General features: G+C 46.4%; 1 protein-coding gene across 10 annotated transcripts in view; it reads right to left on the bottom strand.

Moving 5' to 3' along the window:
• Window positions 1-18506, bottom strand: part of LOC129326452 (UDP-glucuronosyltransferase 1A3-like) — a 175969-nt gene that overhangs the window by 27987 nt on the left and 129476 nt on the right. Inside the window, exon 1 of one of the 10 annotated variants that reach the window (XM_054974620.1) lies at window positions 6336-7220. The exons of the other annotated variants lie outside the window; for them this stretch is intronic. Coding sequence (XP_054830595.1) covers window positions 6336-7205 — 870 coding nt within the window. The 5' untranslated portion in view covers window positions 7206-7220. Of the gene's footprint in view, window positions 1-6335; window positions 7221-18506 lie in introns of those variants that run through there. 10 annotated transcript variants of the gene reach the window in all.

Below are 18506 nucleotides of genomic sequence, written 5' to 3' on the forward strand. Positions count from 1 at the left end.
CTTCATTCTTTACAAGCTTAAAGGGACTTTCTATGGGCTGGCAATGGGAAAACTATGCGGGAGTGAGTCAGCATCGACAGGGCAATTCAGTACCATGGATAGGCAGAGGGCTCTGGAGGGAAGAAGACAAACGGTAACTAGCTAAAGTTACCAGCTAAATCCTTGGATGGAGAATCACGCCTAGGAAAGAGAGATTTGGGAACTCACAACTAGATTTTGACTCTTCCTTTTGGAGAAGAACAGATGGAATGATGCACAAGGGGAGGGTCAGTCAAGAGGGTATAAAATCTCTGCAATCTGAAATGCAAGTCTCTTTTGAGATGTACTCTGTTCTGTTATGACGTTCTGCCATAACCATGGCAACCATCTTAAACACTTACGGCTGAACACAGAGGAAGAATCCCAGCCTTAGAAAACTGAAGTAATGGATGATATCTGAACATCACAGCGTCAAGATTAAATAGCCTATCCTTAGCCTACCCATCTCATAGACTAAATACAAAAGTAGAGAAAGAGGATTTACAGTTTGATTCTTGCTGTGTAAGCACAGAATGTGTTTGCTTTGATTGCATTACTACTTTTTTATCATTTGAATGCTGGTAACCTGATTTCCGGACCCACCCCACACCCTACTCAGTCATGCTTGTCCAGGAGGAATAAGGGGGAGGGGAGCTGTAGATACCTTCATCCGTGCACATGTTTTTATATTGGTCCCCAGAGTAGCTGGCAAGTATGCAGCAGAGACGAGGCAAAGATGCTATTGTAGAGAGTGCTGAAGTGCTGAAATATCTTCAGCAGGAGATATTTTACATTTATAAGGTAGCAGTTAAGACTACCAAGTTCCCACTGGTGACAGGGTAATCCCTGCCACCAGTAGGCACTTCAAGCCACTTTGCAGCTGGGTGATGACCTTGCTTTTGGTAGCATGCTTGGCCAATTTCATGCTTGCCCAGTGTGCACGTGCCTCAAGAACCAGCTTGGAAAACTCATTGTTGGGAACAATGGAAAGTGGCTGGTCAGCCTGCTCCGGTGGGACATGGATTTTGGGGAGAGGCATCAGTTTGGTTCTGTTGGGCTTCCCCAGGGATGACCTTGCATCTGGGAGTGTGTTTCTGGTCGCTGGCATGCTCGCTCGATATGTATAGGCCCTGAGAACAAGCTTGGGAATTTTGTCATCATTGGGAAGAATGGGGTGACAGTGGGCAGCTTTTGCAGGGGCACTTGGGTAGTGGAGCAGGGGCATCAGCTTAGTTCTGCTGTGTGGCGCTTGCATTTGGCAGTGCGGTTTTGGCTATGGCAGCCTTGCTTCATGTGTAAAGCTACGGTGTTTTACATAGGTACCCAAGGAATATTGCTTACTGAGTATTCACAGCACTTTACATAAGTATAAGCTAAACGTTTCTGTTGCCAATTTTATTATTATATACCATCTTGAGTGTTTATTATGACACACAGGCAGACTAAAAATACTGTAAAATGAAAACTAATAAACAGCGTAATCGGGGAAGGGGGTGTGTGCAAGTGCTCAGGAAGTTTAATGGGTGCTACGCCTATATATTTCCGAGATACGCCAGCTTAAGCTGTAGTTGCACGAGCACAGTACCCTGCTGCTGCCACGCTGGTCCCAGCAGCCAGCACTGCCTTACCATGGCCACCCCTGGCAGGCCCCTGGCATAAGGTCCTACATCAGAAGGGGAAGGGGGTGGAGTTAGCTCTCTAAGTTGCTCCAGCACGAGAACACCTCGACAACACCAGGAAAAGTTACACCTGCTCTCACCTCCCACCTCCTGCCCCCACTTACCTAGCCAGCAGGAGGGCACACCCCGGCAATGCAGCGCACCTCTGGGCGGCACACTATGCTCCCACGCCCCACAGCGGGGCGCTTATGCAGCGGGTCCATTTCGGGCACAAGAGTGCTCCCGGGCTGCTCTTTGACCCATGTGATGATGTCACTTCCCAGAAGTGACATCATCATGCCAGCCAGGAGCACGAGAAAGAGACATGAAGATAAGGAGGAAGGGAGGTACGACCCAGCGTCCCAATCTCCTGCCAGGAGAGTGAAGGGGCCTGGCAACCCTGAGGAATATAGAATAACTATATGCTTAAAGGTAATGATGAATTGCCATTCCAATATGGATGGTTTCAATATATGCAGATAAAAGACCTATATGAGAAAGACAAAAGGAAAAATGGTTTTAGACTACAAAACTCTGAGATTGAGAATTGTTTGCTTCAGGGGGGGGAAGAAAATAATTTCTAAAATATATAAGATATTACTGAAATGGTTTACAGAGGAGGAAGTTGTTAAAGTTCAGATGGTCAAATGGGCAATAAACTGTAATAAGGAAATTTCAATGGAAGCTTGGGAAAAGGTATGGAAAAATGTAGTTAAGATTTCAGCATGTACCACTGTGCGTGAAAATGTATACAAAATGTTGTATAGATGGTATTTAACACCGAAGAAGTTAGCCAATGGTAATAGCCAGATGTCTGATAAATGTTGGAAATGTAAACAGCACGAAGGTTCATTCTATCATATGTGGTGGACTTGTGATAAGGCTAAGCAGTTCTGGGGGGATATAGTTAAAGTTATGTCAGATATTTTACAAAGGAATATAAATAAAACCCCGGAATTGCTGTTGTTATGTATGAACCTAGAAGATTTTGATAAAATGGACGGAGTTATGGTGTTTTATATGATTACGGCGGCCAGAATGTGTTATGCGCAGATGTGGAAGACTCCAGAGATACCATCTATGGAAGACTGGATTCTGAAAGTCTTGAATATGGCAGAAATGGACAAATTAACAAGGAAATTGAAAGAACAAGAAGAATTGGACTATACATTAAGCTGGGAAAAATTTAAGAAATATGTAGAAAAAAAGTGGGACATGAAGGGGAAACTGTGGTCTTTGGAGAAGTAGGGGAGATAGAAACTTACTTAAGGTTAAAAAGGGGTATATTTTACTGTATTTTATTTGATTAGTATAGTATATTTACAGGGGAGTATAATTATGAGTAATAAGGTTATAGGGAGTCGATGTGAAATATAGATAATACAGTTAATTAGTATGTAAGGAATAGTATGTTACATATATATATATGTAGGTTTTTTTTAGTTAGTATATATACCTATTATTACCTATTATCACTTATATAATTTTTATATTTTTAACTAAGATAAGCAATATAGTTAGTGTAGATTGTTAAGATAATTAAAGAGATTTGATAGGTATAATATAGATATATATTACATTATTATTATAGACTTTAAGAATTTATATGATATACTTTATAGATTAAGTTGGGTATGGAAAACTGCTGGGAATCACCAGAAAAGGGGGGGGAAGGATGGGGAAAATGCAATGGGGTGAATAATGATAATGATTTCTATATGTATGTTTGTAAACCCATCCAATAAAAATTCTTTTAAAAAAAAGAAAAAAGGAATAGTCATATATAAAGATGAATGAGTTAGAACGGCAGAAGTGTTTACAGTGAAAAATAACAGCCTCCTTTATCATAAAGAATGGGGAGAATTATTTCTCAGTGGTAAATGTCTTATGAATCTAAGTTATTAAGAAGAATTGGAGGGATGAGGGAGCAAAAGGCTCTTTTTCTCTGAGGGTCTTCAATTGTCTCTGTGGAATTTTAAACATCCCACACATAAAATGTGGGCCCACATGACTTAGGAAACTACGTGAACTCTTTTTTAAATGTTCACTGTATAGTATCAGCGTAGTGATGTACAAAACTGTTTTTTTTTCCACTGAGAGCCAAGCACATGCTATGGCTCCATTCACAGGGGGACGATTTTCTGTATTTCCTTCAGGCAACCAAGGAAGCAAAACTTTTGTGCGGCTTCTCTTTACCAGAGTAAGCAAATTGAAATGGGAAAGGGCCTGGTTGGAGAAGAAAGGGCAGAAACAAAGGGAAGGGGTGCCACAGATGGGGCAAGGCAAAGGCACACATATTACTCCCATTCTACAGTCACTCCACTGGTCACCCACCAGTTACTGGGCTCAATTCAAGGTTTGGGCTATCACATACAAAGCCTTTCAGGGCCTTGGTCCCTCATATCAGTGAGACGGCTACAGATTTCTGCAATCCAAACATTATTGCTTCGTTTATTGGAAGTCCTATCTTATTGATTGTATTTCACCTACACTATGTAATCTGCCTTGATCTCAAATGAAAAAGGAGGATTGTAAATAATCTAAATAAATAAAAATAATGTAAATAAATAAGTTCTTAACAGCAGAATTACTGGAATTATTGGTGCGCTACTTTTTTTTTTTACAGTGAGCAAAATATTTGTATGATTAAAAAGCCTATATATTATCCTCAAATCTATCATGAAACATCTAGACCACATTCCAATCGTGATAGTATTTCTTGTATTAAATTACCAGAAACAAAATTGCTCTACAATCTATTGTAGAGTTAGGTATGTTTAAATCTTTTGGATTTCAACAGGATTCGAATGGAAATAACCAGGTACTAAATTATGGCCATTGATGGAAACTCTTCAAATCATCTTGCCTAATGTAGGTATAATTTTAGTGTGTGTCTAAATAAAATTATCTACATTTCTAAGAGAAGAGCAAGAGTTACCAACCTGAGTTAAAGATTCCCCCCCCCCCCCGCACAGTTTATCCCTCCAATTGCAACCATATTCGGCATTAACGGTCTGGGATAATCAAATGTAAAGTCTGCTTTCGTCAGCCAAAGTGATCCGTGACTCCAAAGTTCTGTGACAGTTATGTCTTTTTGAAGAAACTCTGTAGCAAGACTTGAGTAAGGAGAGTAGAAAAAAAACACAAAGGAAGAATTCCGACATGTACACCAGCAGATTTACTTCAGGTGCGACAGTGACTATCTCGTGTCCATTTTCTTTCAGCTGCTTCATGAATGAAGGTATAATATAGATATATATTACATTATTACATTATTATTATAGACTTTAAGAATTTATATGATATACTTTTTAGATTAAGTTGGGTATGGAAAACTGCTGGGAATCACCAGAAAAGGGGGGGGGGGAAGGATGGGGAAAATGCAATGGGGTGAATAATGATAATGATTTCTATATGTATGTTTGTAAACCCATCCAATAAAAATTCTTTTAAAAAAAAGAAAAAAGGAATAGTCATATATAAAGACGAATGAGTTAGAACGGCAGAAGTGTTTACAGTGAAAAATAACAGCCTCCTTTATCATAAAGAATGGGGAGAATTATTTCTCAGTGGTAAATGTCTTATGAATCTAAGTTATTAAGAAGAATTGGAGGGATGAGGGAGCAAAAGGCTCTTTTTCTCTGAGGGTCTTCAATTGTCTCTGTGGAATTTTAAACATCCCACACATAAAATGTGGGCCCACATGACTTAGGAAACTACGTGAACTCTTTTTTAAATGTTCACTGTATAGTATCAGCGTAGTGATGTACAAAACTGTTTTTTTTTCCACTGAGAGCCAAGCACATGCTATGGCTCCATTCACAGGGGGACGATTTTCTGTATTTCCTTCAGGCAACCAAGGAAGCAAAACTTTTGTGCGGCTTCTCTTTACCAGAGTAAGCAAATTGAAATGGGAAAGGGCCTGGTTGGAGAAGAAAGGGCAGAAACAAAGGGAAGGGGTGCCACAGATGGGGCAAGGCAAAGGCACACATATTACTCCCATTCTACAGTCACTCCACTGGTCACCCACCAGTTACTGGGCTCAATTCAAGGTTTGGGCTATCACATACAAAGCCTTTCAGGGCCTTGGTCCCTCATATCAGTGAGACGGCTACAATTTCTGCAATCCAAACATTATTGCTTCGTTTATTGGAAGTCCTATCTTATTGATTGTATTTCACCTACACTATGTAATCTGCCTTGATCTCAAATGAAAAAGGAGGATTGTAAATAATCTAAATAAATAAAAATAATGTAAATAAATAAGTTCTTAACAGCAGAATTACTGGAATTATTGGTGGGCTACTTTTTTTTTTACAGTGAGCAAAATATTTGTATGATTAAAAAGCCTACATATTATCCTCAAGTCTATCATGAAACATCTAGACCACATTCCAATCGTGATAGTATTTCTTGTATTAAATTACCAGAAACAAAATTGCTCTACAATCTATTGTAGAGTTAGGTATGTTTAAATCTTTTGGATTTCAACAGGATTCGAATGGAAATAACTAGGTACTAAATTATGGCCATTGATGGAAACTCTTCAAATCATCTTGCCTAATGTAGGTATGATTTTAGTGTGTGTCTAAATAAAATTGTCTACAAAATTGGGAAACCTATTCTGACATTTCTAAGAGAAGAGCAAGAGTTACCAACCTGAGTTAAGGATTTTCCCCCCGCACAGTTTATCCCTCCAATTGCAACCATATTCGGCATTAACGGTTTGGGATAATCAAATGTAAAGTCTGCTTTCGTCAGCCAAAGTGATGCGTGACTCCAAAGTTCTGTGACAGTTATGTCTTTTTGAAGAAACTCTGTAGCAAGACTTGAGTAAGGAGAGTAGAAAAAACCACAAAGGAAGAATTCCGACATGTACACCAGCAGATTGTTCACACGTTGTGCAAATGTCATATGATCTGTATTTGTTGTAAATACTCTTGGAACGTACGAAGGAGGGCTGGGGCACTGAAGGGCCTCAGAGTCTAAACCACAAGCAGTCCCTTGCAGCAAGAAAAATACAGAAGGGATGCCGAGATATTCGGCAACTATTTGGCCACATTGCATCAACGGGTCTGTAAAAAGTGCATCAAACTTACTCTGCTCAAGGAATCTTATCAGTTCTTCATTGTGTAATAAGGACGTACAAGTGGAAAAAAACATATCAGATGTCTTTTGCAGCATCTTATATACTTTAACCACCCTAACTAAAAAAGGGAGCTCTTCAAAAATCTCATTTACACCGAACTGATAATGTTCCTCCAGCTCTTCTTGTGTGAAAGGCACTGGATAGGTTTTCAGGGTATAAAGATCATCGGATGGTTTTATGTGCAGATTTACTTCAGGTGCGACAGTGACTATCTCGTGTCCATTTTCTTTCAGCTGCTTCATCAATGACTGCATACTCAGCCAAGGGCTTCCATCCATGGGTACCACCAGGAGCTTCCCACCAGAGGTAATATGCAAAGAAGCCAGGAAAAGCAGCAGTGCCGTAACATGCCCCCTCTGGGAGCAGAACGTGGGAAGCATGTCTCTTGTTGCGCTCCGTCTCTCAGCAAGAATTATGCACATACTACCGTGGTTCAGCATAGCCTCATGCTATAGGCCACTGAACTTTGGCCTTGTATGCTAGCTGAACATTAACTTTCCAGAAAGGCAGTAGATCAGTGTGAAAACACATGCATTGCCTATAGAACCTTCCAGCTTCAATCCCTGGCATCTCTTACTGGGCTTACTGGACTCTTAGCGGGTTTTACTGTGCTAGATTATTGGGGTACGGAAATCAGTGATTTGACTCAGTAAAAGGAAGCTTGAATTGTTTATACTGATGTATCAAACAGCTAAGTATAATTTAAGAGCCAAACTAGAGTTATTGCATAAATAAAACCTTCAACCCACCTGGATTAACCTCATGAATACCTCTATCTTGGGAGGGGGGCAGAAAGTGCTCAGGGAACAGACTAAGGGTGTCACTGGAATAATGCGCACTTATGGCAGTGCAACCTCCCCACAATGGTGTTAGGCCACGGTGCTGCCAAATGCCAGATACAGACGTAAATGTGGAGGAAACCTCTGTGTTGGTGCCCTGGGGATGGTCCAGGGAGCGGGAAATGACATAGTCTTGTCCCTAAGCTGCTCTGAGCCTGGGAACATCCCCTGCAATGGCAGAGAGTTACACCAAGAAAAAGGGCAGCAAATCCCATTGACTCCCATGCAAGAGGAAAACTCATCTGACATGGCACCGGGGCTTAGTGCCGCACAGGATGCCGACCACTACAAGAACCAATCAGCCCACATTACTGTGACGGCCAAGCCTCTGACATGGGGACTTTGTGGACAAAGTGGGAGAAGGGGCACAAGGTAGAAGGACAAGAGTGTACAGGAGGAACTTTGCGAAATTCAGTGAGTGCCGAACACTCACTGAGGGAAGGACAGCTAAGTCCAGAATATCTAACCCACAACCAAGTTGGTACCTGACTCTGGAGTCCTGGCCAGGGGAGGTCCGAGGGCATACCAACAGGTAAGAAGGAGCTGAGGAGGTGGCCTGATGCCAAGCCCTACCTGGAGGTTGGCAACACTAAGATTCCTTTAGCGAGGACTTATTTTTAACGGGTAAAGAATATGCAAGAGAAGGGAACTGAACCCTATCTCCTCCCCAAATCTTATCTTAGTCCACTCAACTGATTTCCATATTTTGTCTCTTTTCCTAGCCATTTATTGAAAACAAGTAGTAAAATAAAAAGAGTACAAATGCTTAGTCAAAATGCAATAGACTGCCACCAGCAAGTAATAGCAGTAGCAAAACTTGATTAACTTCTTCCACGTCTGGAAAGCAACATCATCTGTACCAGGCACGTCAAAGTCATCACAGTCGGAGCCAGGTAAACACAAATGGGGAGGTGATTCCAACAATGAAATGACAACAGGAAGAAGGTTCTGTCCTTGTAAGCCACAGACATCACTGGTGGGATTCCAACAACAAATAAATGTGTGGCTGAGCAGGGCAGTATTCGTGAATGTAGTGGGTTAGGGTTAGGGTCAAGATAAGCACTTTTGAGTTGTGCTTGGAAACAAGCCAGAAACCACTGAAGCTCTTAAGGTATTGAAAAGTATGTTCCCTCCAATCTATACCAGTCAATAGTTTTGCATTGTGTGAACCAGCTGAAGTTTTTCAACGGTCTTCATAAGCAGATCCAAGTGAAATGTAATGCAGTAATTCAACCTGGATGTAATTGGATATTAACAGAGGTGACTAGAGATGGGCACGAACCGGGAAAAAACCAAACCATGTGGTTTGTGGTTCATCAAATTTCATCAACCACAAACTATGAACTTTCACAAACCTGCCCCTGGTTCACGAACAGGTTCGTGAAAACATCACATCCAGGTCAGAAAATCATCACTTCCGGGCCACCAGTAGTTTACTTCCGGGCCAGCAGAAGGTCTGCAGGAAGTTCATCCCCTGTTGCCCAGGAAACTGATTGATTGGCACCAGGCTGTCTGCAGTGACAAACCAAACACTCAACCAAATGAACCAGTCTAAAGTTCATGGCGGTTCATCAGAAATGGGGTCTGATGGATCTTGGTTCGCAAACCACAAACCAGCCTGGTTCGTGCTTAATTTTGACTCATAATTCAGTTCGTGCCCATCTCTAATGGTGACTGTGGCCAGATGGGGTTTTTTTCCCCCAGAAGAATCACAACTGGGAAATTTGGTTAAAGCTACTTTGTGTAACCAGCTCGTAAGTGTTCCATCTGCAGCTCCAATTTTGGAAATGGAGCCCTCTCTCAGTTGTTGATCCGCAACATCAGCAACACTCCTATTTGGACTGAGTTATAACCTTATTTTATCCTCCAGGACTTGGTGACAGTCCATTTCAAGGTTTTTTTTAAAAAAATTTCCAGCTAAATATATCCCGGATTTAACTGCTTAAATAGTGCTGGGATGTGCTGAAGGAATTCTGAAGCTGGGTTCAGATATGCAAAAAAATTTTAAATGGCAAAGAGTAAAATAAAACTTATCCTTGATGTCATTGAATAAAAGTAACTCAGTTCCAATAATCTACAAGCTTACCAGCAGGACAGAAAACAAAGCAACCAGCCTCAGCCTGCACATTTTACAACGATCAAAAACCCACCCATCACCCTTGCATGACCAATGATGTCCACATAAGTGTTTAGCAGCTCCTTAACCGATTGAACAGAAGTTCAAATGGTGCAATGTAAGGTGCACAAAATTGGCAGAAGTTCAATGTAAAGTTGAAAGAAGGTTACTGAGTACTTTCTGAATGTCATGGCGCCCGGCTGTAGTTTAACATTTAATTCACTGTCAGTGTCTGAAACACAACCTTAAAAAGAAATTTTTTCCCTCCAAAGCTTTTTCTCACCTCTAAGGAATGCCTTCCTTAGACGAAGATAGCTTCCGGTGGGTAGACATGTTGATTTGCAGTAGAAAAGAGCAAGATTCAAGTCCCGTAGCACCTTAAAGACCAACAGGTTTCAGGGTCTAAGCTTTCCAGTCGAACTCCTTTTGTCAGATACAAGATGTTTTATATCTGACCAATGGAGCATGATTCTCAAAAGCTTACGCCCTGGAATCTCCTCCTGACCATCTTTAAGACTGGGATCTTGTTCTTCCTTCAATGAATAACTCTATTAGGGAACTGTCACCGATTAAGAAGCCTCATTTATCTGGAAAATTGTTGACTTGCAGGTAACACTGTTTGGTGTGTGCAGTGTCTACAACTGTCTCTGCTGAGGCTAGCAGGCCTGGGGGTGCTGGACCACTGCTGCTTCTGATTGCTCGGGGACAACCCCAGACCTATATTGTCATGACTACTCTTTTAATCGCGTGGTTAGATAGGGTACGTCTTTAATTTTCTTGTTGACTCTCACTCTCTCTGGGTGTGTAATGCTGCCACCGGGAATTTAATTCCAACTTGATTTAATGTATTGTCGAAGGCTTTCACGGCCGGAGAATGATGGTTGTTGTGGGTTTTCCAGGCTGTATTGCCATGGTCTTGGCATTGTAGTTTCTGACGTTTTGCCAGCAGCTGTGGCTGGCATCTTCACAGGTGTAGCATCAAAAGACAGAGATCTCTCAGTGTCACAGTGTGGAAAAGATGTTGGCAGGTCATTTATATCTACTCAGGAGGGGTGGGGTTGAGCTGAGTCATCGTGTAAGAGTTTCCCAGGGTGTGGAATGCTAATGGCGGGAGGCTTCACTGTATCCTGAGGAGATTCTTTTGCATATGGATTGGTGCTTGATGTGCTAATTGTCCGGGGTCAGCAGCCCAGCCCCCGGACTTGCTGACAGATAGCAGCAGGGGGCAGCTGGGAGACAGCAGTTCAACCGCTCTGTCTGGCAAACAGAGCCAGAACCTGCCTACTCCAGGGGGAAGGGGCGAAACGCCAAAGCCTCAGAAGGCTGGAGGGAGCAGGGAGAAGCCAGCTAGTCCCACCCACCATGGGGAAGAGAGGAGGCTAAGCAGGCTAGAGGAAAAGGGCCAAGGCAAGGGGAATAGGGACACAGCAACAGCCCAAACAGAGCCCTTACCTTCCAAGGAGGAGAAGCAGCCACTACAGCCCAGAGCCACACCCTGGCTAGAGGACAGCAGCCTGGCTCAGGAGGTGCTAGGAGCCAAGCCCCTCCAGGTGGAGCTGCCACAGGCATTCTGGGGGAGGAGATGGGTAGCCCCGCCCGGCATCAATGAACAGGCAGCACAGAAGTTGGCCAGGGCAGCTCCTCACGAGCAAGGCCAGGCAGGCTCAGCAGCACAGAAGCCGGCTGGGGCAGCTCCTCGTGAGCAAGGCCAGGCAGGCTCAGCAGCACAGAAGCCGGCTGGGGCAGCTCCTCGTGAGCAAGGCCAAGGAGACTTCAGCTGGGGATGGCTCGCATTCAATCCCACCCTGCCAGAAAGGCAAGGAAGCCAAGAAGGGATTAGTGGTAGGAGGGAAACACCTGAGGGAAGGCACAGCTGGGCCAAGTCAGGAGAGGGCACAAGCCTAGAAGGAGGGCGGGGCGGGAAAAGGAAGCCCTATATAAGGTGGCTAGGAAGAGCTCTGAGGTGGTGGGTGTGAGGGAGGAGTGATGATGTGGAGTGAGATCAGTAGGATGCAAGGGTGGAGGCTTGGAGGAGAGTTCTGGAAGGAGGAGATGAAGGAGGACGCAGAGGGTAAGCAGGCCAGGTTGAGCAGGCCAGCGAGTGGATTGAGAGGGAGTCTGGGTGAGGTATACCGCCCCTCCTTCCACAGATCAGGGTCCTGCAGAGTCCCTGGCCCCCCTGTGACGTCAGGAGCAGACCGCCGAGTGCCACGCCCAGCGGCAGCTGCGGCAAGCCCTGACACTAATCTTCTCTGCAGGGCTATTGTCGGGTATAGAGTGTTTTGTTAGCCTGGTGTTTTTCCGAACTGGAAACCATGCTCTGTTCATTCTTAAGATTTCTTCTTTCCTGTTGAAGTTTTGCTTATGCTTGTGAATTTCAATGGCTTCCCTGTGCAGTCTGACAAAGTAGTTGGAAGTGTTGTCCAGTATTTTGGTGTCCTGGAATAAGATACTGTGCCCTGTTTGAGTTAGGCTATGTTCAGCCACTGCTGATTTTTCAGGTTGTCCAAGTCTGCAGTGTGTCAGGTCCAGTGTATATTTAAACTGTACTGACTCCATTTTCTAATGTTTCTAGTGTCTAAGTGCTTTCCCCGCAGGTGCACCAGTTCCCAGGCAGCTTTCCCACCGGAGGAGACTGTTTTGTCTAACACCGTTCCACCAGGCATTGGCCTTGACGGAGAGCAGCTTCCCAAGACTGAAAGATGTTGTTTTGAGAACTGTGGGGGGAGGCTGATGCAGATGGGAACTGTTACTCTGTACCTCATGCTTTGCCCTTCATTGGTAACAATGACTGTGTACCATCCTGAGTCTCCTATTCAGGACAGTGGACTATAATGGACCTTTTCTGCAGTAAAGTTTCCTTATTCAATCAATGGACTCTTGTTTGCTTTTGAAAGGGAACCTGTAGGAAGAGCCTTATCTAGCCACAAGCTGACATTTTGTTACCAATCATGCCTGAGTCGGGCCCAGCGGAATCCAAGGTAGTCCCGGACAGGGATCCTTTGTTTGATCCGTATGCGTCCCCCGACAGTCAAACAGCGCAACCCCAAGAATCTCAGGTGCCAGCCGGGGCCGGAGCTTCGACGTCTACACCGCCTCTCATCGACCTCGGCAGTGAGGGGACAAGGCCGACGGCTGCCGCTCTCCCCTTGATCTCGCTACCCACCCCGTCGGAGTGGGGAGCCAGACCCCGAGAAACGCGAGAGCGCCGGGCCGGAGGGCTACATCCAAGAGTTTCGATGGACGGACACCGAAGCCTAGAGACTGTCCCTGAGCTGGATAGCAGCCAACCGTGGCTGTTTTGGAACAGGACGGCCGAACAGACGGACGGGAACACATCCCGCCGCGGCGCCCTGAGTTGGGATTATTCGGAACTTGCCCCATGGAAAGAGCCAACGGAAGTTCCTGAACAAAGTTGGGTGCAAATGCAAAGTCGCACCCATGCTGTAGATTCCGGCATCTCGGCAGTGACGGGCCTAGCCAAAGGAATTCTAGCAGCGAGATCGCGAGTCGATCAAGGAGATCCTCCGCCTTGGGGGCCGTTTTCCCCGGTGAGTACAACCGAGGGAGGTTCCGTGATGGGGCAACCGGGTCCTAGCCGAATGCAACAGTTGGAAGCTAGGCTGATCGATATGGAGGAAAGTTTGGCTCATGCCATTCACCTAATCTCAGCGATGGGGGCAGGAGAGAGAATCTCACCTGAAGAAATGGCGGTACAAATCGCCACCCTCCAAAGTGTTATGTCCTATCCAGTGGAGGACGCCCCGCAGCAGCCGCTGCCTTCGGGAGAGGAGGAATCCTACCCTGGAGAACCGGGAGAATCGCCCGCGGAACTCCCTAGAATAGACGAAACTCCGCCGAGCGGGGATACTCCAGCTGAGGTACCTGGAGAGACTCCGACGGAACCCCCTAAATCGGACGGGGATCCATCTCCCGAGGAGTCTCCAGCGGAGGAGCCTAGAGAAGGGGAAGAAGGGCCAACCCGTCCAACCGAGACGACGGTGATACCCCCTCCCGCTTCTCCAACAACAGTTCGGCCGGATCAGACGGAAGAGCCTCCGGCCCCTTCTGGGGAGGAATTACCGCAACGACCGCTAGAAGTGGTTCCCATTCAGCAAACCCCGAGGGACGGTCTACCGGCGCCACAAGACCAGCCTTTGCGTCCCAGAGACACGACGCCGGGAGGGGCAAGCCCGCGCGGCCCACCACCCATCAGGCCTTCGCCGCTGCGGCCCCTTCCGCTTCGACCGCAACTAACCCCTTTGCAGCAACCGATACGTTTGCCACTTGAGCAGCCCGTAATACCACCTCCGAACCAACTGGTGGGGCCTACACCACTACGACCCCACCAACCCGCCCCTCAGCGGCCGGTCATTACTCAGCCGCACCGGCCACCTCCACCTCAACCGCTACTGCCAGCACCTCCGGTATTGCCACCACCAGCCCGACCAAGATTGCAGCCGCCTGCCCGACCACGGCTGCAGCCACCGGCCCAGCCGAGGGCACCACCGCCAGCCCAGCCGAGGGCGCCACCGCCAGCCCAGCCGAGGCCGCCACCCCCCGGCTCAGCCGGTGATGCCGCCGCCAGTGCAACCAGCGCCGCTACCACAACCGGGTCCCCCCGTACCTCAAGTGCCATTGATGCTTCCGACGGACTTCTACCCAGCACCGGCTCCGAGGCAAGACCTCCCGATGGGCTGGGTGAAACTGGAAGCTACTTTTGATGGGGATCCCTCCAAACTGGGATTTTTCCTAGTGCAAGTCGTGCAATTCTTCAACCGGTGGGGACACCTCTTCGGCAGCGAGGCCAGTCAAATTGAACATCTCGGCTCCCGCTTACAAGGCAAAGCAGCGGACTGGTATGTAGGACTATACAATATCGGGGCCCCGGAACTCAATACTCTCCAGGGGTTGGTGGATGCTATTCGAGCGCAATATGAAGACCCCTTAGAGGAAACCAGGGCCCGAACAGAATTGCAAGCCATTAAACAGGGCAGCATGTCGGCGAGAGACTATATCACGAAATTCCGACAATTGGCTGCCAAATGCCCTAGGTGTGAGGAGTCCACCAAAATCATTCTGTTCAAGCAAGGGCTAAACCCGAGACTTCTGGACAGAGCCCTTATGCAGGACAATCCCCCTACGTTGTTAGGTTGGATCCAACTTGCATGCGAAGTTGAGAATCGCATTTTGGAAGTCCGTTTGGTTGAACAACAACAACAAACGGGACAAAGAAGACCCTTGACTTTACAGAAGGGAGGACGGGGAGCTGGGTATGCCACCCGTGGAGCGAGAGATGCTAGATGGCAACAAGGGCTGTGTTTGCAATGCGGACAAGCCGGTCACTTTGCAGCACAATGCCCCTACCGGCCTGTGCAAAGACCTCCGCTTCAACTACGGCGTCCAACCCTTGCTCCATTTCCTACTCTCCAACGCCCGATTCCCGCGCCACGCGCGAACAGAGGCCGCGGCGCTTCCCAAAGGCCCGCCTCAGAGAGAGGACTGGAAGCGGAAGAAGTTATGGAATACGACCCCGCTTCCCCAAACGCAGAAGTCAATCCAGAAAGCCCCCAGTCGGGAAACGAGATGGATCTGTCGTAAAAGGGCCCAAACGACAGATCCGCCCCAAGCCCGTCCCTGCACGGAACCGGCCAACTGGGTCCATCTTATTCATGCCAGTGACTTTACGTAACCCGGAGAGGAAGATGCACATCCGAGTGCAAGCCCTCATCGACTCGGGTTGCTCGAGAGACACTATCGCCCCGGCCCTAGTCAACGGACTAGTTCTACCAACTCGTGAATTGCAAAACCCAGTGATTTTTGAACAAATGGATGGCACCAATATGAACCCTGTTACCACTGAAACCATCCCAATAATCACCGGCATGGGCCAACACTGGGAGAAAAGGTCTTTTGTCATCAGCGCCACTGCCAAATACCCGTTAATTTTAGGCAGCAAGTGGCTATGTGATCACAATCCCTACATAAATTGGGCAGAGGGGTGCATCACCTTCACTCACTCCAACTGTAAAAACCATCGCTGGAACCAAAACTGGGGTAGTGATCCAACTCACACCGAGAAGGCTCTTCTCACCCAAGAAGAAATAAACCAAATTCCCGAACCGTACTGGCCCTTTCTGAATGCCTTCTCCGAAGAAGAAGCTGATACTCTACCCCCGCACCGACGAACTGACTGCGCGGTGGAAATTGTACCTGGAGCCTCATTGCCCAAAGGACGACTCTATCCCATGAGTCTCCATGAACGAGAGGAGCTCCGAAAATTCATCGACACCAATCTTCAAAGAGGGTTCATCCGTCCAGCCAATAGCCCCCATGCCGCTCCGGTACTCTTCGTGAAGAAAAAAGATGGGGGACTTCGACTGTGCACGGACTTTAGAGGACTTAATGCTGTGTCTACCAACAACGCCTATCCCATCCCACTCATCCGAGATCTTCTCAACGTCGTGGCCCAAGGTAAGATCTTTACAAAATTAGACTTAAAAGATGCTTACTTCCATGTCCGTATCAAGGCAGGGGATGAGTGGAAAACCGCATTTAATACACCCCTCGGACAGTATGAATATTTAGTTATGCCCTTTGGATTGGCGGGAGCCCCGTCTGTATTCATGTCCATGATAAATGAAGTTCTACACGAATTCCTCTATAAAGGTGTAGTGGTGTACCTTGATGATGTATTAATTTATTCAGACTCGGAGGAGGAACACGTTCAAATGGTGCAAAAAGTCCTGTCCACTTTGATGAACAATAAACTTCCCATTAAGCTGTCCAAATGTGAATTCCACAAAACTGAGCTCACTTACCTTGGGTACTGTATCTCCCAAGAGGGGTTAAAAATGGATCCAGCCAAAATACAAGCGATCCAAGAATGGCAAACTCCCACCACCCGCAAAGAAGTGCAGTCCTTCCTGGGCTTTGCCAACTTCTATAGAGACTTTATAGCAAACTTTGCTCAAATCACGCTCCCCTTAACCGAATTGTTAAGGACAAAAAATAAAGGGGACCAGGCTAAAAAACCCTCCTCCAAAATACAGTGGACATCCGATTGCCAAACTGCTTTCGAATGCCTAAAAGAACAATTTGTAACGGAACCCATCCTCTGCCACCCCAACGAAAATTACCCTTTCATAGTGCAAGTCGACGCCAGCGATACGGCGATAGGAGGGGTATTATTGCAGAAGGGGGAGGATGGGAAACTACGGCCTTGTGCATTCCTGTCAAGGAAATTTTCAGAAGCAGAAAGGAATTGGAATGTGTGGGAGAAGGAAGCTTTTGCAGTGAAAGCGGCCCTCACTAACTGGAGACATTGGCTGGAGGGGGCGCGATATCCCTTCGAGGTCTGGACAGATCATAAAAATTTGGAGGCCCTTCGCAGCCCTCGCAGACTGAACGCCAAACAATTGCAATGGGCAGAATTCTTTTCCAAATTCAACTTCACTTTAAATTACCTCCCGGGCAAAACTAACTTTCTTGCAGACGCCCTATCGCGCATGCCCCAACACAAGAGCAAACGGGAGGAGACTGTAGACACGGTCTTCTCCCCTACGCAATTGGGAGGCGTGGTAACTACACGTAGCCGCGCAAGACAGCCCCTCCCGCATAACCAGGAGTGGAAATCGAAACTTAAAGCTGAGGTGGAAAAGGAGGGGGGTAAAGCGCCTAAAAGCAAACTGGCTCAATCCCCACAGGGGGACTGGCTAGCTGGAAGCAAATTTTATGTCCCAGACAGCCTCCGACGGGAGGTATTACAACGATGTCACGATGCCCCCACTGCTGGTCATTATGGGTATCTGAAAACGTTGCATCTAATACAACGGCAATTCTGGTGGCCGGGCATGCGCAGAGACATTTCCCAATACGTTAGCTCCTGCCCCATTTGCCTCAGCGCCAAAACCCGGAAAGGGAAACCTCCAGGCCTCCTACAACCATTGGAGACGCCTGACAGACCGTGGGAAATAATATCTATGGACTTTATCACTGATTTACCCCTTTCGAAAGGACATAATTGCATTTTAGTCGTGGTAGATCTGTTCTCCAAACAAGCTCATTTTATTCCATGTACTGCTATACCCACTGCTCGGAAACTGGCAGATTTATTCTTAAAACACATCGTAAAATTACATTCTTTTCCGTCCAAGGTGATTTCGGATCGCGGCGGACAGTTCGTTGCCAACTTCTGGCGGGAGCTTTTGCGAATGTTGAATATTGAGCAGGGAATCAGTTCAAGCCACCACCCACAAACCGACGGACAATCCGAAAAAACTAATCAAATTTTAGAACAGTTCCTTCGTTGCTACATTAATTTCCAACAAGATAATTGGGTGGACCTTCTTCCTTTAGCCGAGTTCTCATACAACAACAGTGTGCATGCTTCCACTGGGGAAGCCCCTTTCAAAATTGTATATGGAACTCACTTCAATCCCTTCCCGTTGGACACTCCCCCCCGCCATTCCTCTAATTCGCCTGATGTATCTTCCTGGTGGGGGGAGGCCAAGCAGCAATGGACTCTCATTAAAAAACACCTCGAGAAAGCCAAACTGGATTACAAAAAGTACGCAGATCGCCATCGTGTGGCCGAATGGGATTTACAACCTGGAGATCATGTTTATATTTCCACCAAGAACCTGAAATTAGCTCAGACGAGCCGCAAACTAGCATTAAAGTTCCTTGGGCCTTTCCCTGTCCGCAAAGTAATTAATAAAGTGACG

This window comes from Eublepharis macularius, chromosome 1 (genome assembly GCF_028583425.1).
Source record: "Eublepharis macularius isolate TG4126 chromosome 1, MPM_Emac_v1.0, whole genome shotgun sequence".
In the NCBI taxonomy this organism is placed as follows: domain Eukaryota; kingdom Metazoa; phylum Chordata; class Lepidosauria; order Squamata; family Eublepharidae; genus Eublepharis; species Eublepharis macularius.